The sequence below is a fragment of the Cavia porcellus genome, unplaced genomic scaffold (assembly GCF_034190915.1).
Source record: "Cavia porcellus strain 051 isolate PalLab524CR breed Dunkin Hartley unplaced genomic scaffold, mCavPor4.1 scaffold_16, whole genome shotgun sequence".
NCBI classification, from domain to species: Eukaryota; Metazoa; Chordata; class Mammalia; order Rodentia; family Caviidae; genus Cavia; species Cavia porcellus.
In genome coordinates, this window is record NW_026947499.1 from 19,767,096 (window position 1) to 19,782,439 (window position 15,344).

At 43.7% G+C, this 15,344-nt stretch overlaps 1 protein-coding gene across 4 annotated transcripts in view; it reads left to right on the forward strand.

The window, feature by feature from the left end:
* Cabin1 (calcineurin binding protein 1) overlaps positions 1-15,344 on the forward strand; it is a 153,438-nt gene that overhangs the window by 22,066 nt on the left and 116,028 nt on the right. For all 4 annotated transcript variants that reach the window (XM_063225858.1, XM_063225856.1, XM_063225859.1 and 1 more), the window contains 6 exons: positions 880-1,060; positions 7,065-7,194; positions 8,602-8,751; positions 11,724-12,010; positions 12,932-13,100; positions 15,181-15,317. In XM_063225858.1, the coding sequence (XP_063081928.1) occupies positions 880-1,060; positions 7,065-7,194; positions 8,602-8,751; positions 11,724-12,010; positions 12,932-13,100; positions 15,181-15,317 (1,054 nt within the window). The remainder of the gene's footprint in view (positions 1-879; positions 1,061-7,064; positions 7,195-8,601; positions 8,752-11,723; positions 12,011-12,931; positions 13,101-15,180; positions 15,318-15,344) is intronic.

The window sequence follows — 15,344 nt, forward strand, 5'->3', positions numbered from 1 at the left end:
ACCCAGTGCCTGTGTGACGGGAGGCACCCCCAGATCTACATCACTGTAGTGGGAATAATAGGGCAGGATAGTTGTGAAAAATTAGTGAGTTGGTATGGTTACAAGTATGTAGGCAGCCCAATTCTTGAATCAGTCTAATAGTGCTGCCATTATTTCTATAATACCATCACTGTCTAGTGGGCATCTCTAAGGTGCCAGGCGCTGTGTTAAATGCTTTCCATGCATGCTTAGGCCGCTTTGCAAGAAAGGTGTGTTTATCTTTATGTTAGTGATGAGAGAACAGAGGCTTGGGATCATTGTGCTAATCAGTGTTGGAACAAGGATGTGAACAAAGGACTTTCAAAAGCATGTAACCTTTCTAGATTTATACCAAGACACTGTATTTCCTTTCCTTTTTTCTTCTTTTTTTGAGACAGGGTCTCACTAAGCAGTCCAAGCTGCCCTTGAACTCACTATATAGCCCAGGCTGGCCTTGAACTTGCGGCAATTCTCCCGCATTAGCCTCCTGAGTGCTAGGATTACAGGCGTGTGCTGCTATGCCTGGTTTCCATAATTTCCTTTTATTCTATTGCTTTCACTTCTTTTACCTATTAAATATGTAAGGAATACAAATGTTTATAGTGGCATTATAACAAAATATGTAGAGTTAAATAAATTGGTTCATGGAACTATTTATGTGTCATTTCTCTGTTAGAGACATGTGCCTCTAGGAAAGATGAGCTGACTTTGTTATTTATAAGGCAGTTATGCCAATTTGACATTTCTCTGGGTTGTTGGAGTGGCTTGGCCAGTGCTGTTCCCCTTTTGTCCCTGTGGGAGTCTGATCAGCAAGAGCTCTAACTGAGTATATGTGTGTGTGTTCTGTTGTGCTGCTCCCAGGCAGTGATGCTGGACTCCACGGATGTCAACCTCTGGTATAAAATTGGACACGTGGCCCTGAGGCTTATCCGGCTCCCCCTGGCTCGCCATGCCTTTGAGGAAGGGCTACAGTGCAATCCTGACCACTGGCCCTGCTTGGACAACCTCATCACTGTCCTGTACACCCTTAGTGATTATACAAGTGAGTCTGACTTAATGTTTTTTTCCATGTGCCTGTGTTCTTGTGGGATAGAGGAGGGAGAGTCGCTTGGGTAAGCTTGGAACTAAAGTTGACACTGACAGGCTTTTTTTGTTTTGTTTTTCTGGGACAAGGTTTCACTATGTAGTGCAGGCTGACTTTGAATTCACTTAGGTAGCCCAGGTTGGCCTTGAATTTATGGTGATGCTGCTGCCTCAGCCTCCCAAATGCTGGAATTATAGGCATCAACCACCATATCCAGCTAACCCTGACGGGCCTTGAGCCAGACCATCAGAGAGAATGGAAATGTTTCTGTATCTTTGCTTTATTCTGCTTGTCTTTCTTGATTTATCAGATGATTTGTCATAAAAAGCATGTAACTGAGAACGATTTTCTCTTTTGCCTATCTCATTTTATCTCTATATTATCCCATCTTTTGTGTCTTAGTCAGTTTGGGCTGTATAACATAATACCATAGGCTGAATAGCGTAAGCTACAAAACTTCTTTCTCATAGTTCTGGAGACTGGAAAGTCTGAGATCAAGGTGCTAGCAGATTTGGTGTCTGGCATCAGCCCTCTCCTTGATATTCAGAGGGCCACATTCTTGCTGTATCCTCTCTGACACAGAGAGAGAGTGCACTGTAGACCTCATCTAAGTCTACTTACTTTGCAAAGGCCCTACCTCCAAATATCATCACATTGGAGATTAGGGCTTCAGTGTAAAAATTTTACAGAGATACCTTCGGTCCATAGTGTTCTACTTCTACTCTAGGTCACGTCTGCCTAGGACATGAGATTTATGTCCTTTTCATATGCAAAATTCACTAATTCTGTCCTGGCAGCCCTTAAAGTCTTAGCTCATCTTAGCATCAGATCTTATGTCCAGAGTCTTTTCTAAATTTCTAACTTGTATATGATTGAGACCAAAGATATAATTAATCCAGAAGCAGAATTCCTCTCCATCTGTGGGTCTGTTGTGCCAGCTAAGTTATGTGCTTTCATGGGATAGACATAGCCTGATATTTCCAAGTAGGAGGAATACAAAAGAAGGAAGGGATAGTCACATCCCACTAAAGCCCAAAACTTATCAAGGCAATTTCTTTTAAATAGTACAATTTAGGAATAATTTTACTAGGCCTGTTGCCCAGCCCTTCAGGCTCATTGGTGTGACGGTGTCATTCTCACAGCTCAGCGAGGTGGCCCCTCTTTTTGATTTGAGAGGGCCTTTCCTCTGAAATATTAGTCTAGATAGCCAGGGCCAACTGGAGAGGCCCTTTAAAGAACTGGCTCTTGCCTCCTGATTCTGTGGTAGGAGTGGCAGCTCTGATGACCTTGGAATAGTTTTTTGGGTCTTTCCTTCCTGTCTGTGAAGGAAAGCATGTATTTATAGCCTTTCTTCATTCCCTCCTTTTTCTTCTGTTCCCTTGAGTACCAACTGGTAGTGTTTCTGCTGTTAAAATCCCATCTTTATTCTTAGCTTCTGCTGATTAAATTTATAGTTCCCACTCATTTTAATCTTGTTATGGAATAGTCGGTCCGCCACACCCTGACGCTCTTTTCAGGACCAGCTTTCTCAGTATAGATAGGCTAAGAATTTTCCATGTCTTTAACTCCTAATTTCTTTTTGCTTAACAATTCCTTCTTCAGTTTATGTCTGTCTTCTATTTTACTAAATCGTCATTCCTTGGCATCCACAAGGGACTGCTTCCCAGGAAAGGATACCAATATCTGCAGGTGCTGGAGCCCCTTATATAAATTGGCCTAATATTTGCATAAAACCCATTTATATTATACTCCTCCTATACATTTTTCTACACAACCCATTTGTTGGTTTTGTTATTATAATGCTTAACACATATTGATTGCACAAATCAGTGTAGGTCACTGTGATCTTTCCGTACCTCATATGTCATGCATTGATGCAATACATCTACCTGTCTTCTAGCTTTCCCCCACCCCCTAGCTCCCTGCCCTGGCGCCCTTCTCAAGTCCTTGGTAATCTCTCTTGTACCTTACATTCCTTCTTGTTCCTCTTTTACATCTTTTTTGTTTTGTCTTTAAATCATCTCTTGTTTATTTACAGTACCAAACACAAGGATAAATTATTGTTAGACTACTTTTTAGGGAATAAGGGTGAGAAAGCTGTACATGTTCTGTACAGACACAACTTTTCCCCAGATATTTTCAGTTTGTTGAATGAATCTGGCAATGCACAACCTGTGCGTATAGAGGGCCAGCTGTCAGCCGTCAGGAGAAATCATGCCACATCTTCAGCGTTTTGCTTAGAAATCTCCCTAGCTCAGTATCCAATTTCATAACACTTTGCTTAGGAGTTTTCTTAGCTAAATAACTAATTTCATTGCTCACAGGTCTACACTCCACAAAACACTACAACAAATACAATTCAGCCAAGTACTCTGCTACTTTATAATAAGGATAATTTTTTTCTTTACCATCCAATAACATCTTCCTCATTTCCACCTGACCTTCAGCAGTATTGCCTTTAGCATCCATATTTCTACCAATATTCTGTAAATTGTTATTTTAAGAAAATAGAAGCTTTCTATATATTTTTTTTCTGAGCCTTCATCAGAATCACCTTCGTGGCAATATTGGCTTTTTCTTGTATACACCTCAAAACTCTTTATCTTCTATTTATTACCTAGTTTTAAACTGTTTATACATTCATAGTTATTTGTAGCATCCCCCTTCTTAGTACCAACTTGTTTTAGATCTATAACTGTAGCAAAGTATGATAGACTGGGTGGTTTAAGCAAACATTTCTCAATTGTGAAAGCTAGGAAGCTTTTTTCCCATTTCTTTTTAAAAGATATGTAGCCACTAAATGGATGATGTTGAGGAGTGCAAAGCCCCGCTCTTCCTTCCAACCTCCAGTTCTTGTTCTCCAGAACCACTTTAAAACTTCTCTAATTGGGGCTGGGGATTTAGCTCAGCGGCATAAGCGCCTGCCTTGCAAGCAGTCAGTCATGAGTTCGATCCCTGGTACCGATAAAAAGGAAAAAGACAAAAAAAAAACAAACCAAAAAAAAAAAACTTCTCTAATTGAGGCAAAACACGCAACAAAGGGTCAGGGGTTTGGCTCAGCGGTGTCAGCGCCTGCCTGGCAAGCGCAAGCTTGTGAATTTGATCCCCGGTACCACAAAAAAAAAAAAAAAAACAAAACAGAATAAAATAAAAAACATGCAACAAAGTGTACAATGAGAGCCATCAGTTTATATATCTGAAAAACAGTCCAAGATGTAAAACATTTGCTACGTCCCAGACGCAGGCTACTTGGGTCTACTCATTACTAATCTCTCTTTTTTGTTACCGGAGACCAGCTTGCCCTGTTCTTGAGCTTCCTCAAGTGGAGTCAGAAGGCATGTACTTTCTCATCTTGGTGCTCTCTGCTTGTCATTCTGTTGCTGAGTGTACCCATGTAGGGTACATCCATTACTAGGTTTCCTTTCTTGCTTTGTAGTCTATTACGTGCATTTACACAGCTTAACCATTCTGTGCAAGGACATTTGAGTTTTTTCCAGATCTGGATTCTTAGGCATAATGCTGCTACAAATGTTTTTGTGTAAATCCTTTGGTGGACATATGTATTTGTTCAGTAGGTTGCCCAGTTTTGACTACTAAAAGAATATGAAAGTTCTGTGAGGCGACAATTTGACTCTATCAAGTTCTTATTCCAGAGGTGTGTAATCTTTTCTTGGAGTTCTTCCCCAGGTGAATACCATTGTCAGGCTCAGTCTTCCTTCTGTAGCCAGCTGTTTACTTCTTTGCAGTCCTCCTCATTGTAGGATTTATGCTCGGTAACCATCAGGCATTGTGGGAAAAGCAGGCTTGGGGGACTGTGTACATGTTCTCTAGAAAAACAGATAGTTAGATATATACACATGTATAGAAATCTGAGGCTTCTTACAAAGAATTGGTTCATACATTCATGGAAGCTGACAAGTTCACAGATTACAGAATGAGTTAGTGAATTGGAGACCCAGGAAAGCAATATTACAGTTCCATTCCAGTCCAAAGGCCTGAGAATTAGGAGACTGGTGGTGTTCTGGTGAGAAGGCAAAAAAAGATCATCGTCCCAGTTCAAAGGCAGTCAGGTAGGAATAACTCTTACTCAAAGGCAGGTCAGGTTTTTGTTCTATTCAGGCCCTCAACTGATTAATTGAGTCCCCTCTACATTAGGGAGGGCAACCTGCTTTACTCCATCTACTGTTTTAAATTTTAATTCTGTCCTGAAAACACCCAAAATAATGTCTGACCAAAATCTGGACACCTTGTGGTCCAGTCAGATGCACACATAAAATTAACTGTTACAGGGCTTGAACTGATACTTTCATCAGTGAAGGAGTCCTGAATAGATTTTATATTAATTTAAACTAAAAGTGAAAGCGTGTTAAATGGATTCTCAATGATAGGGTAGCAGGGTACTGTTGGGTTAAGGCCTGCTGACCTCCTCTTGTTCCTTTGAGTCTTCGTAGGCCTTCCTGTATGGAACAGTAAGCATATACAGCTAGCATGCCTGCTGAAAAGCAGCATGGTCTGAAGCTTCGTGCCTCCCTGGTTTTCTCTCTGGAAGTTGCTGATGGCTATCCTTCACGTCCCACTGGGTCCCAAAGGAACCGTGTCTTTTTACCTGAGGCAGGCACCCTTTGCTGTCTATCAGGCTGCTCCCTCTGTGGCTTTGGCTCATGCTGGAACAGTGCAGACCTTTTCCTATGCACAGATTATGCAGCCTTTGCATGCCTTGGGGGTGTGGCCCCTGCTGACTGTCATGAGCAGGCCTCCTAGCTCCTGAAAAAGTATGCCAGGAGTGTATCACTTCCTTCTTTTCCAAGGCTTCTATGCCTAGATCTCCACTTTTTTGCTTCTTGGTTTGTTCCTAATCCCCTGTGCCTTCTTTTTCTGCTTTTTTTTTTTTTTTTTTTGAGACAGGTTCTCGCTGTGCAGTTCGGGCTGGTCTTGGGCTCACTTTGTAGCCTCGGCTGCTCTCAAACTCGCAACCATCCTCCGGCCTCAGCCTCCTGAGTGCTGGGATTACAGGTGTGAGCCACCATGCTCGGCTTTCTGCTTATTTTTGATAGGAGTGACTTACGTTTAAATTGAGGAGTAGGGCACCATGATAATCCCAGTGCCCAGGCAGAGTGGAGCTGGTGCTCTCTTGCGCTGTGCCATTTCCCAGTGTGTTCACTGGTGAGAGCTTGCAGCACAGTTTCTGGAGACAACAGTGATACTGGTTGCCAGGGGCTACTTCCACTTGTAAGTATTAAAGGTTTTCATAGCTCTCATTGTAGTTTCCCGAGTCTGTGCTTCCAATTTTTATCCATTCATTAGTTTACCTATTACTGTTTTCACTTCTGGAGGATCCAGAATTTGCTCAGGCTTTCCAGATTAATGGCTTGAGAAGACTCTGTGTTACATGAACATGAATGATGTACGTATCTTAAATGATAGGCAATAGTTGTAAGACCGGTTTTTAAAAAGAGAAAGAAGAAAAATTGAAAAATATGGTAAACAAAAATAAAGGCAAGCAGTTTTAAATATACATGTGGATTCACTTGTTTTGTCCCCTCCCTCAGCCCAGTGCTACTGTGGCCACTGCTCCCTGGTCAGTAACCACCCACTTGACAACCCAGTGTGTGGAATGGCCAAATTTCACTTAACCGGCTCTCCGTGGTAGAATAGAGTATTTCTCAGATTTTTCTGAAGGATATTTTCCAGTTAGTCAATAGCTGATGCTGATAGTCGTGAGCCCTGTAGACTTCTGCTGTAATTCCTGTAAGGGGGGTTGCTGATTTGAGGTCCTCCAGCAAAGATTATAAATTTTATTCTCTGCTGGCAGTGTCTGTAGTGCCCTACCTACTTTAGGTCCTACAGTCTGAGAAGTCTTTCCTGGTTGGATTGGTTAAAGTGATATCCCATTGTTGTCACCATGCATTTCTGATTGCACAGTGCAGTCTTAGAAGGTCTAAACTGTTTCTTCTACTGCCAGCGTGTCTGTACTTCATCTGCAAAGCCCTGGAGAAGGATTGCCGGTACAGCAAAGGCCTGGTTCTTAAGGAGAAGATCTTTGAGGAGCAGCCTTGTCTCCGGAAGGACTCACTCCGAATGTTCCTTAAATGGTAAATTCTGCTTGTCCCACCTGGTGGGTGAATGTCAAGAGTGCCTGATTCTCCTCTCATGGTCTGACCTCCCAGCAGGTGGAGCCTCCCAACTGCACACTTCCTCTGTTTGCTCTGGTGCCTCTTCCATTGAGCTTGCCTCCACCTGCCTTGTTACTCTCTGCTCTCAAGTATGCCTGATCTCAGTAATTCTTCCTCAAGCTGAGGCTAAGCACAGTCGCTGCTCTTTCCCCACTGCCCTGGCAGCTGTCAGTGTTTGCTAGCTCTTCCCTAGACGCTAGTGACTGGTGCTGTGTCAAGGTACTGCCCGCCCTGCCTCCTTTTCCCCTGCCTAGTTTTACTCCCAGTGCTGCCCAAGCTCAGTGTTCTGAACTTGCCTGTGATCTCGTGTTGCTCCTGCTTTGCCTCCAGGACAAATCCCACCGCAACTGCATTCCTCAAGAGGTCCTTTGTAGCCAGGTCCCATGGTTCTCTGTTCTTACCTCCTGCTTTTCCTTCCCAGGCTCCTTTTGTTAGAACTGCCCCTGATCTTGGTGGATTCCAGGCTCCTGCCCTATGTGCCCCATCCTCTCTCCTCACCTGGCCTCCCACTGTGTGCTAAACTGTCCTGCCATGTTCCCATCCTTCCACTTGTCTTGCCATGGCTGCTCCTCCACTTTCCAATGCCCAGGTGTTGCCTCTGTAGCTTTCTGAGCTCTAATTGTCCTCTTCACCCTTCAGCCAAGCTAACTCCTCTAGGTTCCTTGGCTCCTGAAACTCATCTGTTGGGGGTTAGTGGTTGTTCCTGTAGAGTTTATGCCTGTGTCTACATCTCTTCTGAGAGAACTAACTTCAGTGGCGATGACAAGCACATTAGACACAAGTTAGTCCCGAAAGGAGTAGCTGTGTGGGGCACTTGCTGGGAGGCATCGGGACAATCTGTGCAGGAGGGCAGATGTTACTGTGTCTCCTCAAGCAGAGTATGACTATGGGGGTGAGGGATCTGAAGCCTCAAAGGCCCTGCCCTATTTTGGGGAGACACTTGATTTTGGTGAGCTTGGTGTATCTAATGACCTTTTGTTGGGGTGGGTATAGGGATAAATTCTTTTAAAACTTTCTATAAATGCTAGCACACTTTTATTTTCTTTGGCTTTTCAGTGATACTGTTAATGCATATGAAAACCCTTTCCCTGCTCAGTTGTGAATTTGTGGAAGGAGCAATGTGTGTTAGTCACTTCCACTGAATGTGGATATTAAGAGTGCTAATTACTGCCCATTTGAAGCCAGCCTCAAGTGGTTATTTTATATGCAGGGAGAATCAGTACAGATTAAAGGTTATTAACTTAAGTGCATCCCTGACAGTAATTTTAGCCTTGGCTATAGTTTACAGCATTGTAGTTTCTTTCTCTCTGTTTTACACATTTGCAGTGACCTGTCGATTCATGATGTGTCAGTGAGTGCAGCTGAGAGCAAAGCCATTGTAGACGAGGCCCTGGAGCTGCGAAAGAAGAGGCAAGCACTGCTTGTGCGGGAGAAGGAGCCGGACCTGAAACTGGTGCAGCCCATCCCCTTCTTCACGTAGGTGGCTACGTGACTCTGGGGAAAGCTGGGTGGCTGGTGGGTCCTGATGTGGGACTCTGCCCCGCACCGGGGGAGAAACCCCAGGCCTGACTCTGGGCTGGTGCTGGGGGGGCGGGCTGGGTGCACTGTGGCCAGAAGGCAGGGCACGTGTACTATTTGTTGGGGGCCCCCTAAGAAGTCCCTTGGGCTCAGGCTTGCATAATCCGCATTGCTTTTGCTCTTGCCATTGTTGACCCCAGCCACCCGCCACGTTCCTATAAGGTACCTTTACAGTCTTCCCTAACCAAATGGGAAAAGAAAACAGGTTTGTCAAGGACTTGCCAGAAGGGTACCAGGAAACCTGGTTAGTCCTAGGTGTGGGCTTCCTTGGCTGTCATATCTGTGCTTTCTCTTAGAACCATGTGGGGTGCCTTGTGATGTGTAGCCCACTGGAGTTGGGGTAATTTAGCTCTGGCATTAAGATTGGCTTTAAGATTTCTGAGACTGAATCTGTTTTCATTTATGTTTTTTGGGACAGGGTCTTGCTAAGCTGTTTAAACTGGTCTTAAACTCATTATGTAGCTTAGGCTGGAATGGAATGGAACTCATGGCAATCCTCCTGCCTCAGCCTTCCAAGTTCTGGGATTACAGATGCACACCACCATACCTAAAATGAATCTTGAATCTTTAAATTTAGTATGCCTTCTGCCTGTTGTGTGTAGACGTTCTTGTGATTTGGTTGAAATGAAAGGACACAGATGCCATGAAGAGCTTGTTACTGTGGCGTTCTGCATGATAGTGCACCCTGCTTCTTTTACTAGGCCCCCATTTGGTCTACAGAGCCAGTTTCTTCTCACTTTTTTTTTTTTTTTTGTACTAGGATCAAACTCACAACCTTGCACTTGGCAGGCTTATTCTTCTCTTCACTTTTACTTTTTCAAATAAACCTTGCTATCATTAAAAAAAATAAATACATTTAGTGTGCCTTGACATTTATCTATCTGATCTTTGACAAAGGGGCCCAAAACATACAATGGAGGAAAGATAGGTGTTTCATAAGTGGTACCAGGAAAACAGGAATTCACATAACAGAAGATTGAATCTAGCCCTGTGTATATTGTGTGCTAAACTAAAATCAATGTGAATCAAAGATCTATGTTAAAACACTTGTTCTGCTGGAAGATAAAATAGAACTTTTGGAGACATAGGCACAGGCAAGAACTTTCTGAACAGAACTCGAGTTGCATAAGAAATAACATCGGGCGTCAATAAATAGAATCATATAAAATTAAAAAGCTCCTGGACAGCAAAGGGAACAGCCAAAAGATTGAAGAGACCAGGCGTGGTGGTGCATGCTGTAATCTCAGCCCTTGGGAGACTAAGGCAAGGGAATCACTGGGCATTCAAGGCCACCTGGGTACATAGTTTAAGACCAGCCTGAACTGCGTAGGGAGACTCTGGTCTTGTTTTGAAGTCCTGTATAGCTTTCATTGTTTTGTTTTGATTGGTTTTATTCTCCTTAAAATTAAACAAAATAGGGGGCTGGGAATTTAGCTCAGTGGCATAAGTGCCTGCCTTGCAAGCATCTGGTCATGAGCTTGATCACTGGTTTAAAAAAAAAAAAAAAATTAAAAACAGTGAAGAGGCAACCTACAGAATGGGAAAAAAAGTTTGCCAGCCATTCCTCAGACAGAGGACTAATAGCTACAACGTATAAAGGACTCAAAAAAATTAGACCACCCAAAATAAAAGACCCAATCAAAAAATGGTCATCTGAAATGCAAATGAATGTAACACTGAGATTCCATCTCACTCCAGGAAGAATGGTTGTCATCAAGAAATAAAGCAACAACAAATACTAGTGAGTCAGGGGTGGGGGTGGAGAAAGGAACCCTTCTACATTGCTGATGGAAATGTAAGCTAGTACAACCACTATGGGAATCAGTATGGAGATTGTTTTTTTTTTTTTTTTTTTTTTTTAGCCTACAGAGTATGGAGATTCTTGAAAACACTAGAACTAGAAATTCTACTCAACCCAGTGTTCTCTTTCTAAGTATTTTCTTAAAAGAGTTAAAGGCATCCTGTTACAGTGGTACATGCATATTCACCACTATTTATAGCAGCACAGTTCATAATAGTTAAATCTTGAAAAAAACTTGTGTGTCCATCAACAGATGAGTGGATAAAGAAACTATGGTCTTTATACATGATGGAGCACAGCCCTGCCATAAAGAAGGGTAAGTTTGAGTCATTTGTAGGAAGAGGGATGCACCTTCAGCCCACAATGTTAAGTGAAATAAATCAGACCTATAGGGCTGAGTACCCCATGGTTTCTCTTCTGTAAGTAAAGAGCAAAATAAAAGATAGATACAGCAATAGGAAGGAGACCTTTTACAAATGGGAAGGGACCAGGAGATAGGAGGAGGGCAGGAGGAAGGCAAGTGGCTGAAAAAAGAACTGATATATTATGTACAAGTACCGTTTCTCATGAGTATGATCATTATGTACCATAAACATGTATAAATAAATAAAAATTCACAAAAATAGAATGCCTTGATATCAGCATTCTGTTACCTCCCCCATGCACACGCACAGAGGCATTGTCAAACTGGTCTGGAGCTCCTCTCCCAGATGGGACACAGCTGCAGCCAGCCCTGGCACTCCTGCTGTTATTAGCTGGGTGGCCCTGGGGACATAGCACACTATTCCCTGACGACAGGGAAAGCAGCATGCAGTCATCATGATAACAAAATGGAACACTGTGGACCTCTGACCGGGTGAGGGTAGGGAGATGCCAGGCCTCTGCTCCTCCTCTGGCTCAGGCTGTGTCATCTTCAGATGTCAATTTTGTCAGTTACAGGAATGACAAAAGGTCTACCTTCCCTATGTCCATGGAGGTTGCAGCTCTGGGACAGCTGTGTTGTCTCTCTACAGGCCAATTGGCCCCTGTGACACAGTGCCGACCAGGTGTGGTGGCTCTTTCTTTGCAGGTGGAAGTGCCTTGGAGAGAGCTTGCTGGCCATGTACAACCACCTCACCACCTGTGAGACTCCACGGCCCAGCCTTGGCAAAAGAATTGACCTCTCTGAGTACCAGGACCCCAACCATCTGCCAGCATCCTCCATGGTGGTGACACCTGTCAGTGTGATCCAGCCAAGCCCCGTCAGTGCCAACCCCACCATAGCTGTGGCTGAGCCTGTGCTTCCATATGCCCCTGTCGCTGCAGCCAGCTTCCCACTTCATAGTCCTGGCCTACTGGACACAGGTGCTGCTATGGGTGAGCAGCCCTTTTTGGAGCTGGTTTTGGAGAGATCCCATTTAATGAGCCAAGTAGGGCAAGAAATTGGGAGAACCTGGCTTTTCCAGGGAAATGAGTTGTGCTCATCCTTACGGCCTAAGTGAAAGTGGAAGCAGCTAGCCCTGTAGAGGAAACTGTTAGCCTGCCTGCAGAACCAGCACTTCAGCACTGAAGCCTTTGTGGGGAGGGCGGGATACCCATGCATGCAGCTCCTTGCTTATTGACACTCCCTGCCAGTCTGGCCGTTCAGTCATGGTGTTAAGAGTCTGTTGTCCGTGTGATATGGGTACTGGTAGGTCCCTTTTGTTTCCTGTTTGCATTCTGAGTTCTTTGACTTCAGAAAACATACGTCGGTAGAGTCACCACGAGGTGTGGTAGTACAGTTTTGTACTTATGTGTTGCTTTTTGTTGTCACTGGAGTTGTTAAAAATCTTGACAAGAGTTTTTACATCTTGATGTCTGTCATTGCCAGAAAGATTGTCAGATGAACAGATTTGTGAATTAACAAATGCTTGGTTATTTCTAATTTTTAAATCACTTGTAACATTTCTCTGCTTCCAAGGTAATAGTTACCTTGCTCTTTTCATATCATTATGTGGATAGGGCCAGTAACACTGTTCCGCCCATTCCAGGCACGTTGACTTGAGTTCCAGAGGCTCTTTCAGCCAGTGAGTATGGGGAAGAGGGTGTTTGGAGACCGGCATGTGGGCCTTGTCAGCTCAGAAATGGTGTGAGAATTAAGTGGTTTAAACTTAATGTATTCAGGGCTTTGTTACTGAAGAAAGATTTTTGAATGTCAGAAAGATTCAGTGCTGAATATAAAGGAAGACTGATGTGTCTGGTGGTACATTTTGTCACCCCTGCCACCTTGTAAGATTTTAATTTGTGCTCTTTGTTAAGGTGATGTTTCTGGGGGAGATAAATCCAAGAAAGGGGTGAAACGGAAGAAAATTTCAGAAGAATGTGGAGAGACAGCAAAGCGAAGGTCTGCCCGTGTTCGAAACACCAAATGCAAAAAAGAAGAGAAAGTGGACTTTCAGGAGCTTCTGGTAAAGTTCTTGCCATCCAGGTACTGTGTACACTTTCTAATTTGCAAAAATAAGCCAGTCTGCAGACTGTCAGCCTGCCCCTCCAGTAGCGTTTCTCATTCCACTCTCCTCAGGGCATCTCCCTTGTTTTCACTTAAGACCTGCGCAGCTATCCAAAGTGCTGATCTCACTAGATTGGAATCTTGTATTTTTCTGACCTCTCCCTGATTCTGAACTTCCTGAAAGCTTGCACTGTTACTTGTTTGTCTTTTGGGCCCATGGAGCTAGAGGCAGCATACTTTTGTTAGCTTTTCATTGTCGTGACAAAATACTTAAGAAGATCAGCTTAAAAAGAGAATTTGCCAGGCATGAAGGTACATACATGTAGTCCCAGTTACTTGGGAGGGTGAGACAGGATGATTCCAAGTTTGAGGCTCACATGGGCAATTTAGTGAGACTGTCCCCCCAAAAAAAGATTTACTTTGGTTTACATTTTCAGATGTTTCAGTCCATGATTTCTTGGCCATGTCACTTTTGGGCTGTGACAAGACAGCACATCATGGTGGCAGTGTGTGCCAGAAACTGCTCGCTTCATGGTAGCCAGCAGTCTTCAGCTAGCATCCTGTCCTGTAACAGTTTGTTTCAGTGGTGACTCTATCGAAGTTTGGACTAAGAGTCAGAAGCTTTAGGAGAATTATAAATCTGTTTTACAGTCCTAATTTTTTACCTTTTGGTGGGGAAGGTTAAATGCATAGGAAAAAAGTTATTCTCAGTAGGCATTTGATACAGGATCATGGTGAGGACACCATGTCTTCTGATGAATTCTACTGAGGCGTGGTATCAGGAGAAGGTTCCCTCTTGGAAGGAGAGCTACAGGATGATCATGGTTGAGTGACCCCATCTTTCCCTTAGCCGTGCTTTCCTATCCTAAGGTTTTATTCCCCTGGCCCCCTTTATGTGAAATAGTTTCTACTTTATTTGGTTTCTTGTAAAAATTTTAGTGTTTGCATCTTCAGATACTCAGGCAAGAATAATGTGATAACTTGCCTAATAAAATCTTTAGTGAGAGTATACGCAAGAAAGTGAAGGAATTTACAAGTGCCTGAGTGTTTGTACTGCTGGACTGAGGAAAATCCACAAGGGTGGTCAAACTTGGGTGGAGTTTGAAACTATGGTACCTTTTGGGAGACGCCTCCCATGTCCAGTGGCTGGGCCAGGCCTGATGTTTCGTGAGGAATCATGTAGGGACTAAGCTTAGAGAGACCTGATGAGTTCCTCACACTGTTTCTCTCTACCCATTTTCTCCATGTTTGCTGGGCTTCTCTGAGATCCTAGAACATGTGTGGTACTCTTCTGGAAACAGCTTTTTAAATTTTTCTTTTTAGCTTCTTTGCATGGCCAGCCCTTCTGCTCTGATACCAGCCTAGTAACACTCCTCTGCTTCTACTCTTTAAGGCAGGGCCCTTGTGATTCTGTTTCAGGCACTTTGTTGTAGTGGGTCCTTGGGTTATGTTTGTGTACCGCTTACTGTCTGTGTCCCGCATTAGAAGGTAAGCTTTCTGCAAGCATGATCTGCATGTAGGGCGTGATATGGGAATGAATGGTGGTACAGACCAGATGCCAGCTCATGAAGCCCTCAAGAGAGGCAGATCCTCCCAGAGCCCTGGACTAGATCCTTCTACCCACCTATTTTCATCTCCTTCATCCTGGCTTAGATTTAGTTTCTGTACTGGGGAAAATTCAGATGGCGTGGTAGGTAACGAGGCCAGGCGTGGTACATACCTATGACCCAGTTACTTGGGAGGCTAAGGCAGGAGGATTACAAATTTGAGACCATAGGACTGGGGATTTAGCTCAGCAGCATAAGTGCCTGCCTTGCAAGCCTGCAGTTGTGAGTTCGATCCCCGGTACCAAAACAAAACAAAACAAAACAAAAAACCAAATTTGAGACCACCCTGGGCAACTTAGCAAGACTCTGTCTCAAAAAATAGACATTACTGGGATGTAGCTCAGTGGTAGAGGGGTTGCCTAATGTGTGCAAGCCCCTAGATTCAATCCTCAGTACCACACACACAAAAAAACGGATAGTATGGCTTTGGTGACTTTGGTATATTCCATCAGGTTAAGAAAGCTGGACCCTGAGGAGGAAGATGATCCCTTTAATAACTACGAAGTCCAGTCAGAAGCCAAATTAGAAAACTTCTCGAGCGTGGGGCCTCATCGACTGTCATTTGACTCAGCCACATTCATGGAATCTGGTAGGAATCAGTGGTGTGATCAGTCAC